General features: G+C 42.5%; 1 protein-coding gene across 4 annotated transcripts in view; it reads right to left on the reverse strand.

Annotated features, from left to right (window-relative positions):
- Positions 1 to 24,073, reverse strand: part of SH3KBP1 (SH3 domain containing kinase binding protein 1) — a 336,529-nt gene that overhangs the window by 152,290 nt on the left and 160,166 nt on the right. For all 4 annotated transcript variants that reach the window (XM_055337567.1, XM_055337566.1, XM_055337564.1 and 1 more), the window contains one exon: positions 9,740 to 9,843. In XM_055337567.1, the coding sequence (XP_055193542.1) occupies positions 9,740 to 9,843 (104 nt within the window). The remainder of the gene's footprint in view (positions 1 to 9,739; positions 9,844 to 24,073) is intronic.

Raw genomic sequence — 24,073 nt, forward strand, 5'->3', positions numbered from 1 at the left:
AGCCCTGTTGGAAGTTGAGTAAGCAGCAGGGTGAATTTCTACACTTCCATCCACCCAATTTTATACACATTAGCTACATTTGTAAGGCACTACAGAAAGGATGCCTGTGGATGCAAAGATGACTATGCTGAGGTACATAGCTATTTGGAATAGTTTCGACTTATCAGAGTTGAGGTTTTACCTGTTAACTGTACTGAGAAACGCAACAACAGCTTTACCAAATCTAAAGTCTACCTCAAGATGTAACAAGACAGAAAAACCCATTTAAGGGCTGTTATAGCTTTCTATGTGCAATTAACCATTTGTAGCCCAAACCTCAGTCAGAAGCACACTGTGGGGGGGGGCATGTATTGGAGGGGGGCGAGTTGTGAGGGAAGCATGGTGGGGGGAGGCACATGGCGAAATGAGGTCAGCTTCATTGTTCCCAGAGCTGTTTTACCACTCTTTCCAGAAAGGACAATGGAAAAGTCAAGCTTTAAGGAAAGGCCTACACCTTAACATTACTAAAAATTTCCTCAAAATTTATTCAGACTTCATAGGTTCTATTTCTAGGAATTTAACCATTTTCTCTAGGCGGTCCAATTTGTTGGTGGATTATTGCTCACAGTAGTCTCTTTTGATCCTCTGTAATTCTGTGTTGTCATTTGTAACCTCTCCTCTTTTCTGATTTTATTTATTTGAGTCCCCTTTTTTGTCTTGGCAAGGCTAGTTAAAGATCTATTTTATCTTTTCAGAAGACCAACTCTTAGTTTCACTGATCTTTTCTATTATCTTTTTAGACTAGATTTTATTTACTCACTCTCTAATCTTGGTTATTTCCTTCCTTCTACCAATCCTGTACTTCATTTTTTCTTTTTAAGTTCCTTGAGAGTATTACACTAAGTGAAATAAGACTGGTGGTTGCCAGAGGCAGGGGCTGGGTGTAGGTGAAGTAGGTGAAGGTGGTCAAAAGGTACAAAATTCTAGCTCTAAGATAAATAAATCCCAGGGATATAATGTATAGTATGATGACTATAGTTAACAGTGGTGTATCATATATTTGAAAGCTAGTAAGAGAGTAGACCTTAAAAAAAATTCTAACTATGTGCGATGATGGATGTTAATTAAACCCATTGCTGTAATCAGATCACACTATATACTATACATGTATCAATTATGCTGTATGCCTAAAACTAATACCATGTTTTATGTAAATTATAGATCGAAAAAAATTTATTCAGATATAATTAAATGAGAATTTCCAACCAGCCTTTTCTTCTTTGAGAGGTAAGGGAACGTATTTTGAAAATTTTTAGAACACCAGAGAAATACTTAGTTTTTTAAAGTTTTTAAAATCGAGGCATAATTCATATAATGCACACATCTTAACAGTACAAGTCAATCAGTTTTCACATATGCACCCATGTAACCCACACCTCCATCAATGTACAGAAAACTGCCATCACTCCAGAAAATTCCCTGTACCCCTTCCTAGTCAATCTACCTCCTCAGGTAACCACTCATCTGATTTCTATCGCCTATGATTGATTTCACCTTTTCTAGAACTTCATGTAAATGTTCTAACACATAGTTTTTCCTTTTGAATATTACCAGAAAAATACAATTTTTTTCTAGAAAACATCTTTTTCTATTAGTGGAATTGGTGAAAAAACGTTTTTAAGGGAACCACTCCCTGAAGGCATGAACACTTACATTATTTTCCATTTTAGTTGCTTTAAATAACCATCCCTGTTGATTTTGGGACATGAAAGCTGATTGTGCTAAAGAGAAACCAGTGTTATCTAGGTCCTATATGCCTGGGCCAATATTTTCCCCCAACTCCTGTGTACTTCATTGTCTGATTACCTCTTTCCCGCAAGGCCACAACATTCCACATACATGGGAAAGTGATTTTTTATTCCCTCATTATTCTGAGAATAAGCCTATTCCACATGAAAGAGGCCCCTCAAAAGGAAAATTTGCAGAGTAATTCAAAGGGAAATTACTAAAGAAAACATATACAATTTCTATTTAAGACGTTAGCAAACTCTGCCCAACGAGACAGAGCTACATGCATGATTTGCCTCACAGTGGAAAGGGTTTTTGGTAGAACTTTTCTAGACATCCTTCAGCAACAGACAGTCCTGTCCTTCAAAATAGCTACAGGTTAATCTACAGGTCCCCAAATTCCAAAATGACTCTACGCTAAGGCCTTACTGTCATTCCAACTTGAAAATATGAACAAAGAGTAAATCAAACCATCAATATAACCTCTTTCTGATGAATCAAGATCCTGAAGTTTTGTCCCGTCACTATTCCCAGGTGAGAAAATTGTCTACAGGGATGTGTTAATCTTAGAAAACCTGTCTGTAAGGAATCTTCCAATGGGGGTATTCCTTTAAAGTTCAGTGTGGGAGGCACCGCCACTTAGCTCATCAGCATTTTGTTGCCTGGCCAGCTTCTGCTTTCTTTACTCCACACCTGCCCTGGAAGCTTCCCAGGTCATCCCTGACTCCAGAGCAAGGCTGTACTAACACCCTGTCCTCACCACTCCAGACGAGCCCAGCGCCTTACACAATACACCCTGTGCTTGCTGAAATGATCAAAATACTTCTCACCTTCCAGGTGCCTGCGGTTGAAACTCCTCCTGTTCTAGGAAGCATCTTATTCACCCTCAGGGAGCGCCTTTGTTTTTAAATTCCTTCCTCCTTTGTCAAGGCCGGCATTTCCCACTCTTATACCAGCTTGGGTTATTCATTAGCTTCTTAGCTGTGCAAATCTTAAGCTCCCTGACTATACCGAACATGTTTCAAAGCAAAGATTCTGTTCAATAAATCTCTCATTCTCCACGAACACAGCTTTTGCCACAGAGCAGATATTTGAAAAATCCCATGGCTATGCAAATCTCTTACAAATAGATTTTAACTTGCAAATATGTTGCTTTTATACAGTTGTAGTCTATTTTGTGTGCTGATGATTCTAATCTAATCACTTTTTCTTCTAATCGTGGCTGCCCTCTCCTTAACATGCTCTCTCACCTGTGCACATTACGTCATCAGACGTGTCCACCCGAAGTTTTTTGAAGAAATGACTGTAGAGCAGCCTCAGTTCTTTGGATTATCACATTCTAATAAACAAATTTTTATATTAATGCTATCTCCTTTTTTTCTGAAAAGATAAGAAACGCTTCTACAGCAAGGGGTGCCTTGATGGGTAAGAATTTGGGTATGCTTGGATCCCCTATTAATCACCTTTTATTTTTTTAATTAATTAATCAGCTTTTAAATGACCTTGACTTCTCTCAGGCAAGCATAAAACAAAAGGCATCTTTCTTCATATGCAAGTCTTTGAAGTTCTTAGACCAAGAATAAAATGAGGAATACCTGCTATTTTGGGTCCCTGGACCCAGTTCCAATGTGTGTGGGGAGGGGGTGAGAGAAGTTTCCCCACACCAACAAGCAATTCTTCAGACATCAGTTGAGTGTCCTAACACTTAACTCAATTCTGACATTATCTACCCAGAGACAGTTCCATATCCCACAGGTTAAGAGCTCAGTCCTACAGGACTGCTCTGTTCCCCACCCCCTACTTTAGCACCAGTTGCAAGTCCAGGTTGTCACCCATACTTCTGATCCACTGGCTATAAATCAGAGGTTCCCATGATCCCCTCCTTGGGTTCAATTAATTTCCTAGAGTGGCTCACAGAACTCAGAGAAACATTTTACTTACCAGATCACTGATTTATTAGAAAAGGATATGATTCAGGAACAGTCCGATGGAAGAGATGCACAGGTCAAGGCACGGGGAAAGGGCGTGGAGCTTCCAGACCCTCTCCAGGCACCACTCTCCACGCACCTCCACATGTTCACCAACCCAGAAGCTCTCTGAATCCTGTCCTTTGGGGTTTCTACGGAGGCTTCATTACATAGGCATGGTTGATTAACTCACTGGCCACTGGCAACTGATTCGACCTCCAGCACCCACCCTCCCCAAGGTCAGTGGGAGGGACTGAAATGTCCAACCCTCTAACCTACTGTTGGCTCCACTGGCAGTGGGGGGCTCCTTTGCTTAGGTGTTTCAAAGGTTACCTATTAACATAACAAAAGACCCCTCTATCACTCTTTTAGGAAAGCCCAAGAGTTTTAGGAGCTCAGTGCCAGAAATGGGCCAGAGACCAGATTATATATAGTTCTCATTATAATTCACAATATCGTAACTGCCCATCCATACCCACAAATGTTGTCTGATTAAGTTAAAGTTCTGAAGAATTTCAACAACCCATTTAACTGGAGCTGAGAGAACCAAACCCACTGTTTTGGGTGCGAGATGATGCCTAAGTTTCTTGAAAGTACAAGTTACCATCTTTGCAAACTCTAAGGCCAGGTCAGGCTTTAAATCTGAAATTAAGACCATTGGTCTACAGCGAGCCTGACTAGGGACCACTGAAGAATACCGCAAAAACAAACCACAAGGAACAAATAAAAGCTAGAATCTCTGAATATCCCTTGGGTCACCACAGAGAGAGACTGGCTGACACCAAGGTCATCCCAACACAAGAAGAAAAGTAGCTCCTTTCCCAGGCTCTAGGTAACACAGACAGGGAAACGAAGAGGTTTCAATGCCCTTTTCAAAAAAAAAAAAAAAATAGGCCAACAAGTCAAGTTTGAAACTCCAGAGGCCTTCAAATGCCATTTCACCTGACGAGCTTGTCTATATGCCATCTCTGGCCTTATAATTAGAATTCCGCCTGCACTGATCAGTCTTTTCCACTCTGGACAAAAGCGGCACAAGTGTATATTTACAGTGATTTCTTTAAAAAAAAATCTAAGAACTCAGTCTGCAATTTTTTCTTTCAAACTGGTAGCCTGGTTCCTTTAGGTTTGCAAATATGAACCTAATGATGAGAGTAGAGGCACTATCTCTAGCCAGTAGGCAGAAGCATGCTAAATGCTGTTTAGAGGAAGGTAACTTTGTCAGGTGCCCTGAGCCCTGACAGCCCTGCATTCCCCATTCCTTCTCTGAGCGATCTGCATGGGCCCCTCTGGGGTGAGCTCTCCAGGCTAGCAGCCAATTCAGGCCAGATAAGGGTTGGGCTATGTCTACCCAAATCCATGTAAGCCCACTGCTCTGTGAGACCACCATGTGGTCACAGAGCTCAAAAAATATGTAAGTGTGAAGAGAAAGTCAGTGGTGAGAAAGGATAATGGTGAACGACGTGAACGTTAAAAAAAAGGAAAAAAAACCTGCTGCCAAATTAGGTGTGGATGAGACAACCAGAAGACACTGGGGGCAGTGGACAGTAGAACTTTATTTAGAAGGAATGGGTACTGTGATTGCTTCCCTTGTGTTGTTGTCAATCCATTTTTTTAAAAAGTGATGGAAATCATGAAGGAGGCAACATGGAGGCAGAGAGGACATAACTCAAACCAGCAAACCTGCATTTAAGAAGAACACCTTGACTCTATGAACTTATGGTGACAAATGGCAAATGAATGCACATTTTCATATTTTATGGCAGAATTAAATAGGATATATATTATCTTTTTTTAGGATACATAGTATCTTAATAAAATTGTCTTAATTAAATAAGATATATATCTAATTAAATTAATATATACAAAATATGTTTTACGATTGATTCTTTTTTTTTAAGATTTTTTATTTATCCATTCATAGAGACACAGAGAGAGAGAGGGGGGCAGAGGCACAGGCAGAGGGAGAAGCAGGCTCCACGCAGGGAGCCTGACGTGGGACTCAATCCAGGGTCCCCAGGATCAAACCCCGGGCCGCAGGCGGTGCCAAACCGCTGCACCACCAGGGCTGCCCTACGATTGATCCTCTACTTGATTCAACCTTTTTCAACAAACCAGTCCATACCCCCAAAATCCTCTGAAGAGTTGTCTGGGGTTTTTTGCTCCTTTAGGGAAAGGGGTGTGTGTGCATTTGTGTGGGTGTATAGCTTTGGGATACTGTAGGATCAATCTATTAATCACTCAATAAAAATATAACATATTTATACACACATACACAACATCACCTATTATACTTTTATTGCCCGATAGACTGATTGATTTCATAGTCTTGCAAAGCTAATACTATGGTCTTACCTCAATCTGTCCCATGACTGAAGAGTTTTTATTGATTTGGGATGTTAATTAATTTCCAGTGGAATGAGAAAATATCCACTGGCATTTATACATCCATTATAAAAAGGCATATTTTACATTATGGCCAAGTATCTGCAATATTACAAGTAAATTGCCATAATGGGAAAATTCATTTTTTGATAATGTAATTTTTTAATATGGTTTAAAAGGCCAACCTTTACATTTTGTTTTACATAAATATCTGAGGCTACATATCTTTCCTTTTTCCTCTGTGAAGCAAGTCCATCATGAAATCTAGCATGGAACTGGTGGTGAGTGAACAGGACGCTGGTCCTGCAGGTGGCAGGGACGTCCTACATCATCACTGAGAGAAGAATAATACCTGCAATCCCTCCTCTCCTGCAGCGATCCATGCCTGCTTTCTCTACAGCCAACAGGCAGGCAAGGGCAGGCACTATCTCCCAGAAATGTGTTAATAATCTTCCTTATTTTGATTTGTATTACATAAAACATTATTACAACATTAAAGGAAAAACTGTCTTCTGTGACACAACCAGTTTTAATTCTTGTTCCCTTTCAGTCTTTAATCACATGTGCGGAGATATATTTTACATGGCTATGTCCTAATGTATGCAATTTTGTGTCCTGATCGTTCATTTATTTTGCAAAAAAAAAAAATCTTTTCAGACTTCCATTTATTCATTTACTTATTCAGCAAGCATTTATTAAAGTACATACTAGGTTTCAGGCACTCTTTCAGGTACCACGTATGTAAAGATAGATCAAGACAAGATCCCGCTGTTGAAAAGCTCTCTGGTTAGCAGAATTTAACAGAAAATTACCTTGCACATTATTGTAATAAATATAGATTTAAAGACCTCTGGGTTTACCATCTTAATGTCTTCACGATCTTCTAGCTGGATAATATCACTTAATTCACATAACTATTCTCTCTCTTGATTATTTTTCATTATCACAAGCAATTAACTCAATTCACATATTCTTTTTCTGTTAACCATTTTCTTTGGATAAATTCCTGGGAGTGAGCTTACTGGCTCACAGGATGTTAATTCAGATTTGTACAGCTCTTGCCATACCCTGCTAAATAGCTGCATATTAGGATCATAAAGATATACAAAGTTACCACTTCTCGGTATTACCAACAGTCTTACCACAAAATGTTTTCTTAGGATTCTCAAAAGCAGGAGCCGTTATCCTCTTAATTTACATTTATTTAATTAATAGCAGTGTGGAACATTTCTTCATGGTAAAGGTTTTTCTTTCTCCTTGTGGGACTTGTATTTATGACAGATTTATCTACCACTTATCATTGTTACAGTATCTTCCTAATATATTTTCATATGTGATATATATAATAACTTTTCATGATCTATTGCAAAACGTTTATTTGTTGTTCTCTGAGTTTGGTTTTTTTGTTGTTGTTGTTTTTGTTTTTTTTTAGCTAAACTTGCTTCAAATTATACCAAAATTTTAACTTTTTTTTAAATTATTAGTCATACTGTTTATTATTCCCTTTGGAATTTCTCCCACGGATTCAGTCTTAAGAAATTTGTCCTTCTGGGAAGCCTGAGTCGCTCAGCAGTTGAATGTCTGCCTTCGGCTCAGGGCGTGATCCCAGGATCTGGATTGAGTCCCAAATCAGGCTCCCTGCAAGGAATCTGCTTCTCCTTCTGCCTGTGTCTCTGCCTCTCTCTCTCTGTGTCTCTCATGAATAAATAAATAAAATCTTAAAAAAAAAGAAATTTGTCCTTCTACCCCTGGCATAAATGTTCTACACTGTTGTCTGTTCATGTTTCATTTATTCAACTTTCAACAAATGTCTCCTATGTGTCCTGCTTGGCAACAGGGATAAAAAAAAAAATGATGAATGAGGAGTGTTTGTGTGGCTCAGTTGGTTAAGTGTCCAACTCTTGATTTCAACTCAAGTCATGATCTCAGGGTTGTAAGACCAAGCACCTAGTCAGGCTCCACTTTGGGCATGGAGCCTGCCTAAGATTCTCTCTCCCTCTGCCCCTCCCCCCCACTCGCACATGTACTCTCTCTCTCTCAAAAAAATGATGAATGAATGGCATGTCAATACAAATTCTCCAAAACTGAGAAATAGGCGATAGAGGTTACTTTGTGCCCTCCCAGTGCCAATGGGAGTCCCAATAACTGATTCTTTAGAGATACATATCTTTGTTTGACACCCTATTCACTATTTATGATTCCTTTAGTGTGTATGTTAACTGGCAGAACCAAGAGCGATGAGAATGATTCTGTTCAGATAGCAATAAAAATGAATCTTGACTGCCAGAGATGCAAGTGCCTTATTCCCTAGAAGAGACAATCTCAAAGGTTACAGTTTATTGCCCTGTAGGATACTGTGTAGTTTTACATCTGACTTAGCAATCTTTTTTTAAAAAAAGGTTTTATTTATTATTCATGAAAGACACACACACACACACACACACACAGAGAGAGAGAGAGAGAGAGAGAGAGGCAGAGACATAGGCAGAGGGGAAAGCAGGCTCCCCACAGGGAGCCCATTGCGGGACTTGATCCCAGGACCCTGGGATCACGACCTGAGCCAAAGGCAGACGTTCAACCACTAAGCCACCCAGGTGCCCTGACTTAGCAATCTTAATCAAGTATTTTCCTTTTTAGTTATAAATATTTTGCTCTTCCACAATTCTCTTTGAGCCAGCCATACCATCTTGCACATCCCCTTGTTAACGGGTTAAATAAGGCTTTGATGCATGCTCATTTTATGTTTGTAGGGGCATCAGGGAATCTGGTGGCTAGCATCAGCCCTGCTACTTGGACCCACATCACAGTTCACTTAATCTCCTCCTTGACTTCTAGCTTCCTTTTTATTTTTTATTTTTTGTAAACCATGGGTTTCTATAAGGTCAAATGGTACTCATGAAACCAAAGCTACCAGAGAACTGTATTTCTATAGAGAGGTACATGTGTTGAATCAGAATGAATGATCAGGTTCCAGATCTGAATTCCAGGATTGCCCAGAGTGGGAGAGTGGAGCCTGAGAAGCCTGTGCCAGTGTGTGGGGAGCCAGGACCAAGCAGGAATAAGAGAATGTGGTGCAGTGGAGAGAACAGGGTCTCCAGCCAGGTGGACCTGGCTCCAACCCTCAGCCTTAACTCTTCTAGGGTCTCTTTAGCCTCTTTTCTCATCCACAAGCGATAGGCCATCCAATGGGCTCATGTATAAAGAACCTTGTCATGCCTATCACATACCAGTCTTCTATAAGAGTCACTTCTTTTCCTTCCCTTTGAATCCAGTGTCCCCCAGGATGAAAACCAAATTCACCCTCTAGAGATGGCTCAGGGTCACTCTGGATAGCCAGAGTCTACTAGCAATTGAAGCAGAGGAGAAAAAGCTGTGGCAGTGGACTGGAAACCCAGAAGCACCGAGCACACCATGTGAGAAAGACCATAATTTCAAATGGCCCACACCTGCTCCTCGTGGGCTTGGCAGCATTCCTCTCTGGGAATCCTTTCCTTTGAGAAGAGACTCAACCTCATAGCCTGTAAGGTCTTGTTAAGCTCTAGCATCCGCCACAGCAAGGTCAACCAGGGGTGGGTCCTGACAGCCCATAGGAGATCACCCGCCCACCTACCTGGCACACTTACCTCTCCTACCACCTCTATGATGTCGCCGACTTTCAGCTCAAGCTCATCGTCATTCTGGGGCAGGTAGCTGAATGCCACCTGGCAACGGCGCCTCCGTCGCTCGCCTGGATGGGAAAAGCAAAATATTTAGATACAGCTCTTGTCTCAAAATTAGATTTTTAAAGAGAGGCTTCCTAGGCATGCAGGCAAATTAAGCTGACTTGTCTCAAATATGCTCTCTGGGACATGGCTAGAGGCACGGCAGCCCTGGTCTCAGAGAGAGAGGCAGTAGAAAGCAGAGCAATGCTTCTTGGTCTTTTAAAAGCTGCTGGGTCAGAAAGGCATGGATATGAGAAACCGATCCGTTGGTGCAGAAGGCAAAAACCCCACCCCTGAAGCGCTGGAGCACAGTGTTGCCTTAAACGCTTTTCCACGGATGGGGCTTTGTATTTTGCTGCTGTTGACTTTTAATGAAAGCTGATGTGATGTAGAATAAAAAGAATGGTCTGCTTCTAATGCTAGCAAGGCAGAGGAAATTTTCCCCAAATGTGCAAAGGAAAAGATAAAGTAGCCTGGCCTTTTTCTTACTAATCAGCACCCTTTCAACATGCTGGAACTCAGGCCTGATAAGCAAAGGCTAGTTAGATTTCAGCCCGCCCTTGGTGCCATTTCAAATGCCCCACAGGGGTTCAACAGATCCACTTCGGTCCACTCCCTTCTGTCCCAGGGGACCCATTAGCAGGATCCCTGGCTGCTCACACAGAGCCAACCCAGGCAAATCAAGATAAAAGCCAGGACCACACTTCACTTGACCGGAGGACACTGAAGGTTCCAGCATCTCGCTCATCCTGAGGACCCCAACTGCGAGGCCCAGGCTTAGAGCTGGTTCAGGTACAGAAACAACTGTCCACACCACAGACATGCCCTGTGGGCAGAAAGAACATGCATGTGGTATGTACGATAGGGTGGGGTAGGGGGACAGACGGAGACGGCAGTGGCGGCCCAAGCCAGGGAGAGGTGGATAGCAGAGAAGTGAGACCAGCATTGCTCCGAAGTTTGTTGCTCAAGGCTCACCACCTCATATTGTTCCCTCCTGCCACCACATGGCCTAGAAAACCAAAGCGATCAACGACCTCAAGGAAACACATTTAGAAATGCTGCCATTCTTTTTGGATACTGCCTACAGTGATTCTTTTCCTTTTCTAGTCCTTTCCCGGAGAAAGCAAATCCCTGCGGGAGTGATCCCAGGCCACACTAAGGCCCCACGCGGCATGACATCACACAAAGGGGAAGGTCTGCTACATCGGATGTGCTCACTGATCAATATGTCTCAAAAGCCAGTGGCCTAGTTCTCTCTGTTCTATTTTTCTCTGCCTGCATCTCACTAGGGGAAGAACCGAGTCGAACAGAAGGAAGGGGGCTGAGGTTCAGAATCAATATCTCGTCTAATCACATCTCTGGTGACTATACAAATACACTCCACACTTTCGTGCAAAACCACAAGCCACCTGGTCCTGAGGGAGAACAAATGCAGAGCTCCTGGGCCCTGCCAGCTGCTGACTGCACTGTCTGACGGCCAAGGGTGAGCCATGGAGGGCTCGGCTCTCCCAAGCAGTGAGGGCCCATCCCAGCTGGCTTCTCCCCAGGGTGGGACAGGCGGGGAGGGGGGATTGGGGAAGAGTGGTACTCCAGAGCAAAGAATTCCACTGTGGCTCCATGGCTTCCAATGCAACAGGAGGCAAATTCAGCAATCTGTGTTATAACAGGTACGGACTCCTCATTCTAGCACAGAAGGTCTGGACAACGAGGCGATCTCGGCACCAATCTCCTACTCCCTGTGACTTCCCTGCCCCCATATATATACCTCTTATTATAAATCGGTAAGAGCTTTTATTTGCTAGATGTTATATTAAAAGCAAACTCTGCACATACAAATCTGAACACAGAACAAGTAAACATGACACATCTCTGAAACCTAACACTCACAACCACAGAAGTCACCAGGCCTGACCAAAGCTATTTGAAAATAACATCTGAAGGCCCAGTGTTGGCTGAGATCATGAAACACAGTTATACGTAATTTCCTATTTTCACAAAACCCTCTGTAAGAAACAGCATCTAACCCAATGCTACACAAATGGCAAAAGAGAGAGTGATGTATTCTTCAAGGATAGACTAACGCCTCAGACTCAGGACCTGGAACAGAATAATCAGATTTCTCTGGAACCAAATCTCTGCATCAGATTCCTATAATGCCCTGTCTGGTATCAGGAAGAATGACACGTTTACTAGTTTCCATCTGTCAGACTAATCGATATTTCTTAAAAGCCTCTAAGAAGGTTGCTTCACTGGTGGCATAAAGTCCAATCAAACACATCACCAACATACAGGATCAAGAAAAGTGAGCCCTGCAGTGAGGTATCCAGAGGCTGCCGAAGGTAAAGGCCACCTGACCAGACCCCAGGCAGAAACAGTTACTCCCTTTGGCGCTGGGATAGCTTGTGATCTTCTCTAAAGCACTTCTGGTATCCATCATCCAATCTCATCCTGCCAACCACGTGAGTTAGAAAGAAAAAGAGAGGAGCCAGAATGAGCAACCATTTAGCAAGTGAGAAAATCGGGGTTCCATGTCTTATTCAAGGACATCAAGCTAGTGAGCAGCAGTATCTCCTCAGCCTGAGTTCAGAGCTGTCCCCTAATGCTGGATGAACCAATTCTGTTCAAGTCTTGTCCCAGGTTCTCTGCAATCTGTATTTAACTGCTTCCTGTAACACTGGGTGACACAGCCTTAGATTTTCACCCATATTCCTGGATTGCTGCTTTGCCAGGCCTCAATTTCTGCACATCACCATTCCGATTTCTTGCCAGATCTACCCAATCTAAAACCCAGTTCAAGGTGGGTGGCTGATGTCAGGAGACACTACATTTCAGCTGCCTCTGTCCAAACAAAATTTGAGGGACTTTAAGGACGTCATTTGCCGTATTTCCCCCTCCTGGCATTTCAGTGATGTTTACTAGTCAGTTTTGACCTTCCTTGAGGAGGTATATAGACAACATTGTCATCTCCTTTTAATAGCTGGTAAAAACTGGAGAAAAACTAGGATGACTTGCCCAAGGCTGTGGTTTAGAATCCCTGAATTTGAGCTACCACATTCACACTCAGAGCCCGGTCCACATGAACTCGAGATTTCACACATTACTTTGGGCTTTTTTTTTCTATGGGATAAACTGAGTCTTGAAAGAAAATTTAAATGCATTTGCTGATCGTGGCCAACCATACAAATCACTATTAGAACAACTAGAAAGAGGAGAGAACATATGTTTTTCCTCCTTCATGTGACGGTCATTGCCACCATCCTTTGTCCCTGTGTCTTCTAGGCAGGACCACTTAGCTTCTAAGACATAACTACAAAAAGTAACAAACATAAGTTTTATGGATATACGTGCAAATGTGTGTGCTTACATGGTCTGCCAAAAAATGAATGGATAAGGCAGATCTCACAGGGTGTATCTGACATGTCTCTCCTTTATTGCCACACTGTATGATGGCCACAAAATGCCAGTGCCTCACCATGCATTCACAGGTGGAAACATAGGCATGGGGATGGCAAGGCAAGCATACTCCCAATTCCCGCTCTAGGGCCTCGTGTATTCCTGCCCTTACATTCAGAACCAGCTTGGTTTAATAAGACAATACCAGCTAGCATTTATTGATCACTTATTGTGTCTAAATACTGAAAGTAATAGCCCTAATGGCACAAAGCTAAGCACCATGTATAGATGACCCCACTTAATCCTCATACTGAACCTCCTATTTACAAACAAGAAGAAACACCGAGATTGAGTGTTTTACCAGAGGTCTTACAGCCCCAGAGCCACTGCCTCCCATGTCTGACTGTTCTTAAGAACTCTCAGCTATGGGTCTTGAGACTACAGAGAGGACTCGCTGGGCCATGTGGGACGTGGTGAAAATGTGAAACCAGGAAGTGAAAAACCACAAATCAGGAGCATTTCCTTACAGCTGCTGGATACTGAGGCTATTGCTGCTGGATATTTTAATGAGATAAAATTGGTTGGAAGGAGAGGGAACGAAGTATACTCACTCACACTCTCTAAAAATGACAGAACAGAAACTAAGAAGGGCACTATGACCCATCCTTAGAAACAGCACACTCGTCTCTATTTTAGAGCCATCTAGGGTCTACATGTAAAAACTTTACTAGGCCGATTCATTCAATGACCACAAAAATATAACAACAATGCAGTGGTTGAAAAAGGTCTTTGGCTCAACTGAAAGCTTTCAACAAGCACACAGCCTATTTTTTTTTTTATATCACATACCTCCTATGACAGAACACCAGTATGACTACAAGGGTCTAAATCATTTGAGATTTTCAAGGAACCCACTAAATCAAATGGATCCTCGCTGCATGCCTAGGGCACATGGCAGGATCCTGAGATCATACTGCAAGAGAGGAAACATTGACAAAGGTCAAAAAGAAAATGAGAAGCCCCTGATCTTGTTTCCAGGGTTACTTCGGGCATTTTCTCCAGACGTGGCCTGGGGACCATCTACCTGTGTCAGGAGGTTGAAATGCAGGGAAGGCCTATGGAACTGTATTCTATGGGTATTGGGGTCAATGACCTGCACATAATTCTGACTCACCAAGTGACACTACCCACAAAAATCTAAACCTCAGTAATGAATCAGTACCACTAATTCCAGGTGACAATGGGTGACAGTGACTGACAAAGAGAAAACACCTTACGGGAACAGGTGATCCCCCTTTAGAGGACTCTAACCAGTGGTTCTTGCTCTTGGCTGCATATTGAAATCACCTGGGGAGCTTTCATAATCTAAATAGCAGTCCCAGAGGAACTAGGTCTCCACAGAATAATAGCTTCTTCCAGGGCTGGGGCAAAGAGAACACAAAGTGAGAACAGAATATCCACTAATGCTAACACCAGTGAAGTGCTCAAACACTTGAGGGCTACTTTCAAAAGGACACAGAGATCAGATGCTTGACGGGGCTTCCACTGGCCAAATCTGGGACAGTGGCAGCATGTACTGAGGGTTGTATTATCACTTATTAATTTCCAAAATAATTCATGAACCCAGGCTGATTAGTTCAAGAGGTAGCTAGGTTCATAGCTACCTAGCTTGGTGAACTGATTAGATAGATAGGTACAGGGCAAGAAGCAAAAGCTCTCCATTAGGAAAAGCATGTCAGCTGATAAATACAGAAATGATAGAAACAGACAACCGCAATTTTATAAGCATCATGGCCAGAATCAATGGTTGCTAAAACCACTGAGTGAAAGCTTGTTGGGGATTAGGATGTGTAAAGAGTCTCAGAGTATCTCCCCACAGAGTATTCATTAATTACAAAAGGAAAATGGTCCCCTTAGAATAGAGAAACCAGATAGACACAGTCTTAAAGCTCACACTGCCAATAATGGGACTCCTTACGTGGCACGTGGAAAAAGACTTAACATCACCTACAGAATGCTTCTGCCCCAAACATTTACCCTAAACCTGACCATGAGAAAACACTCATGCAAATCCAAAACAATGACAGTCTACAGAAACTGATCCAATTTTAAAAAAAATATTTCTTGGGCAGCCCAGGTGGCTCAGTGGTTTAGTGCCGCCTTCAGCCCAGGGCCTGATCCTGGAGACCTGGGATCGAGTCCCACATCAGGCTCCCTGCATGGAGCCTGCTTCTCCCTCTGCCTGTGTCTCTGCCTCTCTCTCTCTCTCTCTCTCTGTCTCTCATGAATAAATAAAATCTTTAAAAAAATCTTTCTTAAATCACGATCACATACAATTTTTTAAAGACTACTGTTTTAGAAGCTGTTTCAGACTTAAAAAGAGTAAAGAGATACAACAACTAAATATCATGCGATCCTTAATTGCGCTTGGGGTTTTTTAAAGGTGATAAAGGGCATTATTGGGAGAACTGAGGAAATCGGAATATGGACCAATGCTAGATAATAGCATTATATTAATGTTATATTTTCTGCATGTGCTCACTCTATTGCAGTTACAGAGGAGAATGTCCTGGTTCCAAAGTATTTAGGATCAAGCGTCTTGATATCTGTAACTTACTTTCAAATTGTTTAAGGAAAAAAAGAGTGTGTGTGTGCAAGCGTGCATGGGCATGTTGGTGTGTGTACATATACATATACATATACATACATATACATATACATATACATATACATATACATATACATAGAGGGAGAAAACAAACATGGCAGGATGCTAATAGTGGGTGAATCTGGATGGGTGTTCACTGTAATACTGTTATGACTTTTCTGTACATTTGAAATGTTTCTAAATAAAAATTTTAGGGGAGGGGAAAGGAAAAAAAATACAAGTTCCCTGGCCCCACCCTTTATCAATGGTCTGGGGTGCAACAGTCTGGGCATCTGTATTTTAAGAGCTCCTCAAGCAAATCTAACAGAGTCAGGGGCAAGAGACATCTAGACAGATTGGTTGTTCAAAAATAAATGGAATTTTCCAGGAACATGCTATATGGGTGTTACATTCAGGTTCCTCTCCCAAGGGGAAGAAAAATCAAACTCGTCTGGTGATATCAGGCTAATACATACCCCAGGTGAATGGTGCCATGCTGTAATTTTAATTTCATAGGACTTCAGAAAAGTCTTACCAAACAGCCTCTAGCTCTGAAAATGTGCTCCTGGGAGGACAGAGGATGGAAAAGATGGCGATCTCTGCTATGATTCATTAGCCACCAGTGCTGGGGGTGCAGCAACCCCCCGAGTTACTGAGCACATTCCAGATTCCCGAAGAGGCTGTTCTTGAGTCAGAAACCTCAATTTATGCAAAAGGCTAGGCTTCCTATTTCAAGATGGAAAGACAATGCAAAGTAAACTAAATACATGTGGAGAATCACCCCCTTTTACTAGAAGCATCCAGTGGATCTGGGGTGCAAGGGAAGAGAGAAAGTTGAATGACTGATCTTGCCAGACCCAGCATCATACCATTTTCTGGGAAAATTCTCACTCCTTATCCTGTTTCAATGTAACATACATAGCTCAGAGGAAGAGGAGGACACTTCTGAGGTTGGTGGCATGCTAGAAAAATGAGGAACTTCTGGGTCTTTCTTGCCAAACCCCTCTGGCTGTGGCTGGACTGTTACAGTGGAAACGTACAATATTTAATTAACCAGCACTGTTTGGTCCCTGGAGATGAGCCTCCTTGATTCTCTTAGGGCTGCCTATAATCAACATCTTTGCATGGCAGAAAACAGTAAATCCATTTGCCTGCTACTTCAAAGGGAAGGTTCATCTGAAAAGAGGTTATAGCTATGCCAGTGCTCATTTGTTCCCAATTCCTCCAGAATACAGGAGGAAAATATAGAATCGGTAGGGAACCATTTATTAGGGCCTTGAAGCCATGACTGGTGTGGAAAGGGAGGCAGGTCAAGTCAAAAGTCACATAAGGAAAATCAACTAAGTCCTGTTGGAGATGAAAGAGACAAATATTGACGAGGTGTCTGCTGTGTCAAGAACCATGCTAGGCATGTTACAAGTTCTTGCACCAACCCTGTAAGGTTAAGGATGCTGGCCCTATCTTCATAAATGGGCACAGACAGACTGGATAACTTGTATGAGGCACACAAGTTAAATAAGTTGTGGTCTACAGCCCTCTTTCTTCCACAAAGCCAGGGTAATACCAGGAAGGCAGATTAAATGTGCATTTCTGGGGAACTTTGGATGATGCTCTCAGGATGAGAACTTCCCCACAGGAAGTTTCTGGACACAGAAATGACTACAAGATGTGATGAGGACAGTGCTGTAGGGAGAAGTGGCTGGTGTGTGTGTGTGGGGGGGGGTGCAGAATACCTTGGCAGAGGGAGCCTAGAAGCAGGCAGAAGACAATGAAAGACAACAGTCATGAAAAACATGATGGAAGGAATCATATACACAGGGAAAGAGAGGCAGATACACAGTATCATTAGTTGATGTGTTTCAGTTGCTCTCTTGGCAGCCAGCGCCCCTCTCTCACTTGTCTTTGATCCCCAGCACCTAGTTTGGGCCCTGTTAGAGCAGACAGTCCATTCTTGATGGATTGATGGATGAATGAACTAATGAGTACCTATTCCATATTCTGTCTGTGGGTCACTGTTCTGTGAACAAAAATTTTCTAGACAAAGAGGCACTGGAAAAGGTCAGTGAGGGTGGAGGGAAAGAGTTAAAGCCTCAACTTTAACTCTTTAAAGTTGTGTTACAGTGGAAACGTACAGTATTTAATTAACCAGCACTGTTTGGTGTTAAACAGGGCACCCACCCACATGTGTTTAAAAGCCAATGCTGAAATGGTTAAGATGGTAAATTTTACTTTATGTGTATTTCACCACAATTTTTTAAAAAGCTAATACCACCTTGAATTGTTGCAGCTACAGAGATAGAAAGATGGTGGCCTGTCATCTTGCCATGGGGTCAAAAGTGCCACCTTCTCCAACATTGCAGTCTGAAGCATCTGTGATATTAAACAATGTCTAATGTACTCCTAAATGCTTTCTCCTAAGTTTATGGTCCACTGTCAATTATCCATACCAAATGACAGAGCAGGGATATATCTGAGCAGGAAATAACATATATTTGATTTTAAATTTAGTCCCATTAAAAGACAGAAAATACTTAAGTAGGGAGAGATGTATGTATAAGAAGGTTCAGGCAGGGCAGCAGTGTCTCTAATAGCAAATGCATTTATGCCCAGAGATCTACACAGGAAACATCCTGAATGTCCATTGAGAGGGACTGGCTGCGTGGTATATCCAGGCCACGGGAAACTAAGCAGCTCTTTAAATCGAACAAGCAGTTCTATATATACTAACATGGAAAAGGTGCCCCTAATAGGTTAAATTAAAAGAGAAAATCACATAATATGTGTTTGCTCCCCACATTGAAAACACATACCCACTCCCTTCTTCCCTCTATAACCTCCACCCTGGACTCCAAGATTTACTCCTATCACTCAGAACGTAGTCACAGAGTATGCACTTGAGAAATGTTTATTAATGAATAAATGGATCCATTCAACATTCGATTAATATGTGAGGGCCTGATAGAATGAAATAAATGAAAGAAGGGGTGTGTGCATACAAGAACATGCTGGTACAGCACAGAAAAGGGTATGCCCCAAATTAACAGTGGTATTTTTGGAAAGGGGGATTAGGAGAACGTAAAGAGAGACTCGTGTAAATGTTTCTGCAAGTCACTTTGTTTTTACAAAGAGCACATAATAATATACTGTGATAATTTTAAAAAAATCATCACAGTTGCCTATTAAAATAATTATCATGCATTGTGAAACTTATTTTTCTGATTAGGCTTTGATGACATTCATAGTAAAGTTAGTCTCTATTCTCCAAGTAAATAAATAAATACGAATTGGTTCAGACAGAAAGGTGGTTGTCATAGGCTGAATGCCAAGGGGTTGGGGGCTCTGAACTGGTTGTGGCTAGTCCGTGAGGACAACGGGAGGTGTGAGCCAGAGAAACGCCTCCGTCATCTGTAGTCCACACTACTATTACTCTGATCAGACGCTGTTACAAAAGCCAAGGAGCCCCATCATATCCTATCAGTTCTGGATGCAAGCTCATTTTCCCTGGCCTGACTGCACAGGCCAGACAGCCGTCTCCCTCCAGGTAGTAGGGGCCGGCGGGGGTTAGCGGGGCTCTGTGTCCATCTTCTGAGCTTGCTCGCCTCACTCACTCACTCACTCACTCACTCACTCACTCACAGGAACACGTACACACCCAGCTGCGGGGGTGCCTTGTCTGGGCTCTGGGCTCCCCTGCCAAGCACCGCCCTCATCCCACCAGATGCATGTTACCACTGAGCGGCCGAGTCTGTTTGCCTCACCCCTTCAGCTCTGACACCTCGGCTCTTTGACGCATACCTTCTTCAACCAACGCCACTCATCTCAGGACACCCACACACTCCTCATGATGGTTCCGAGGATGCCATCTCATCACAAATGCCCACTCTCTCTCACTGATGGAGAAGCAAAGGAAGGGACATAGATCCCCTGACCTACTCCTCCCTCGGGCCTACAGGCTTTGGAGTCTAATGCTCTGTTCTAAAGAAGCCACTGAAGCGAGTTTCAATAGTCAGTCAATTAACGTATGATCCCAAAAATCAACTTTCTGCTGCTAGTGCGATATAGAAAGGGGCCATCCATTAAATAAACTGAGTTTCTAAAAACAACAACAACAAAACTGAGTTTCTGCAAAGAGAGTCTGCCTCTGGATATTTTCAATGTTAATACTTGATATTGCCTTAGAAGCCACATCTATAATTTTGGTGCCAAGTGCATGAAGAACTTCTACCACTGTAATGTCCTCTCGCTCAACCATCTTATATAAATGGCACATGAATTAACCCACCGAAAGGACACATGAGCTCTGATTTTACTGCCTTGCACACGGGGTCTACACGGACAGCATTAAGGCACAGGAAGAGCATCCTAGGCCTCACGACACAGGAGAGACACATAATCTAGTGGCCCCAGCACTGTGACCACCTCACACCTCATGCTCTTTGTCACATCGTGGCTCTTCACCTCAGTTTTCCTACCTCTTAAATTGGAACAATGGGGACAGACCTACTTCACAGAAGGCTGTACTGCCACCTGATGCCCTCTCTGGGCTCTATTCATCTTGCCATTTGTGAATTTGCTAAAAGGCAGCCGTGTTAATGATCTGTGCCTATTCAACTAATTTTCTTTTCGCCATCCTTCCTTTCCCATCAGAAAACAGTCAGCCATGTCTCTAAACATCCTTCAGGTCTTCCCCTTTCCCCACGCCAGGGTGGCGTAGGCCTTTCAGGATGCCCTTTAATCTCAATGGGCCAACCCACAACAGACCATACCAGGCAGACACCTCCCCAAGTGTCCCTGGCCTGACTTCCCCAGTCCAGGCCCCCATGTCGCTGGGGGATGGAGTCTGGATGTTCAGAAGAGAAAATCCGATACATAAAGCACATTGCTTTTCTCTGCTTTAGCAAGGCTTATTTTGGCAAAATGCCCAAAAGAACTCAACATATTTATAGAGTTTTGTTTGATCTACTTTTAAATGCTCCATGCAGAGTCATTCAAGTGAAATGAGAATACAGATTTTCAAAGGAAAAACTGAAGGAAGATTCTAAATATAAGTTATTTGTTGAGCATAAACAAGATTTCTCCCTTCTATCCAACACACTCCCTCTAACGCATCTATTTTTAAAGGCATTCTCAAACTTTGCTGCTGACAAATAGATCAGACCCCTAACTTTTACAGTTCAGGGGGGAGGAAGGGCGGGAACAAGAGGAGGGAGGGGGGAGTGCAGGTGAGCGCACGTGGAAGTGTGGCAAAGGTCTAGAAAATCCGAGAGACTCTCATCTGGGGGCCACCTCCCTTGCCTATCCTGAGAGAATTCTAAGGGGAAAATACCTACCACAAACAAACCTAGAGTTTCTTTTTTTAAAAAAAAATTTTTTTAAATTATTTATTTATGATAGTCACACAGAGAGAAAGAGAGGCAGAGACACAGGCAGAGGGAGAAGCAGGCTCCATGCACCAGGAACCCGACGTGGCATTCTCCAGGATCGTGCCCTAGGCCAAAGGCAGGCGCCAAACCGCTGCGCCACCCAGGGATCCCTAGAGTTTCTCAGTTCTTAAAATCTGTACCCCAAACAGCCATTGTCCTGAGAGATTTAGAGAATGACAAAAAAATTCCCTATTTCCCTCTTGAGGCAGAAGGGGAAAGATCTTTACTGCAGCTAGTCAAAATGTTTTTTTTTCTAATTTTGACTTATTTTTAATAGAGTTTCCCTGCTCATCCCCATCAGAATCAAGAGGCAGGGGAATAAGCCAGGGTATTTATGAATTTTCTTGATGCAAAGGTGGGGGATTGCATGCCCACAATTTCTTCTTCTGTATCCAAAAGCAGTGAGTGACTCTTAATGGGGGTTTGTGGACAGAGTTAATTCAGGGATCTAAACATGGATGGGAAGAAAATTATATCTTTAATTTTACTATCCTCTAACTAAAATCTGGCCTTCCTTTTCACTATGCATATAAGGCAATGAACCACACTGGTCCTGGCAGCACCTGTGGATTTTACTGATTTCCTACCACCTGAATAGATCTTTTCATTTCACGTCCCTGTTACTGCAGTTATCATGAAATATCATTTACACCCACCCTCACTTCAAAATTTATGATAGCTTCTAGACTCACTGCTGGATCTTGCTATTTGATGCATCCGTATAGAATATGTATTATTTATGTTTTTGCAGTATTTTGATAACTGTACTGCAGCATAATTGGTTTCCTTTGCAATCCTATGGACTTTATTTTATTAATTTACAAACATTATTCTGAGAAGAGGTCACAGGCTTCACCAGACTGACAAACAGATTTCACAGCAGTTTAAAAAAAAAGGCTAAGAACTCCTAATCCCTGTTTTCAAGATTATGGTTTACATGGAAACCCAAAGATGCAAGAGGGGAATTATGTATATTAAAAAATAGAGCAGTAAACATAACATTTGGACTCCATCTGTTGGAATATTCCATAGCCTTTGGAGGAGCACATCACGACAAAAGCACCACATCAGGCAACATCACAGGTCCTGATCCATGAGTAGCCATGTGGCTCAGGCTTCAGGAGGCTGCTTGCCACATGCCCTCTTATTACCCAGGTCAGTGGGTGGCTAGAACTATCATCAAGGCGCCGTGGGCTCAGTGCCCACACTCCCTTCCACAAATGCCAGGACAGCTCATTTGAAGGCTGACATCTGGCACCACCAATATCCCCGCTCCAACCAAGCCCTGCATTTCTCTCCCTTTGCTAGCTAGTGAAGTTATGAAAGGCAACTACAAGGTCCCCCCAGCCCAGGATAAGGTGGTCACTTGGGCTTCCATGTACTCAGAGAGCTTCACACACACGTCTTTCTTCCAGCCCTAGTCAGCTGTGCTGTCATTCTTTGCCTGAAAGTCCCTAGTGCCTGCTGGGTAGTGAGTGCACAAATGTTCCACAAAGGGAGGAAAGTTTGTGCCAGTGCTTATAACTGCATACAACTTGCCTGGAGGGGCTGTTCGACTCCTGCCACACTCCCATCTTTGTGGGTATCCCTAGAGGATGAAGGACGATAAGGTCAACAAGTCCAACTGGGATGGGAGGCATCTGAGCAATACTTCAAAAAATTTTTTAATTAAAAAAACAGAATGCAAAAAAAAAAAAAACAGAATGCAATTCCACTTTTAGGAAGTTATACTTTAGATAAGTTATATGAAATGTATAAAAATACATCAAAATGTTCAATGCTACATTATTTGGAATAGTGAAAAACCAGAATCACCCTAAATGTCCTTCAACTATGGGACTGGTTAGTCTACTTGAGGTGTAAGTCCACATGGACTTTAAAAGAGTGCCATAGCTCTAAATGAACTGGTATGGCAAGATTTCCAAGATTCGCTTTACCTTACATAACAAATCATGATACAGCATAAACACTATGATCCCATCAACATGTCTGTATCACTATGTGTTTGAATTAGGTCATACTATCTGAAACTGAAATTTTATGGTCAAATATGTGCAATATCTTCTGTCTCATCCAAATGTATATGTGTGGAGATCTGAGGAGATAATCATGAGCTAGTGTGCATGGTGGCCGGGGTGGGGGGGGAGGCAGGGGTTTATGTGACTCTTTGTACTCTGACTTTCCTGTATTAAGAGTTTGTTTTGTTTTGTGTTGAGAGAGAGAGAGAGAGAGAGAGAGAGAGAGAGAGAGAGAGAGAGAATGAATATGTGTGAGGGGAGGGGCAGAGGGAGAGGGAGAGACAATCTTAAGCCTGCTCCACATCCAGGGTGGAGCTCCATGCAGGGCTTGATCTCATGACCCTGAGCCAAAATCAAGAGTTGGAAAATTAATCCACTGAACCACCCAGGCAGCCCTGAATTAAGTTTTGACACTAACCATGTATTATTTTAATACTGAGTCTAACTAAGAAAACTTAGGTTGAGTCTAAAAGAAAATTACGACTCAAATCTTTAAAAAAAAAAAAAAAAGAGCAGTGAGGTCTACACAACACACTAGCACACAAGCTGCCTTCCAAGGGGGCAATTCTGTGGTCCTCAGAATGACAAAGCCCGTTAAGGGGTGGGGCGGGAGCTTCCTCTAGGAGCTGCAAATGGTCTTGATACCAAGGTCTTTCTGAAGGGGTGTAATCCCAAAAAGGACAGGTTTCTAGGAGCAAATGAGCAGTGCAAATAAAGGGACCAGGCTACCTGTAAGGGAAGGTTTCTCAGCAGACTTTTTTCAAGCAAATAGATT

The sequence above is a fragment of the Nyctereutes procyonoides genome, unplaced genomic scaffold, assembly GCF_905146905.1.
Source record: "Nyctereutes procyonoides isolate TBG_1078 unplaced genomic scaffold, NYPRO_anot_genome, whole genome shotgun sequence".
NCBI lineage: Eukaryota > Metazoa > Chordata > Mammalia > Carnivora > Canidae > Nyctereutes > Nyctereutes procyonoides.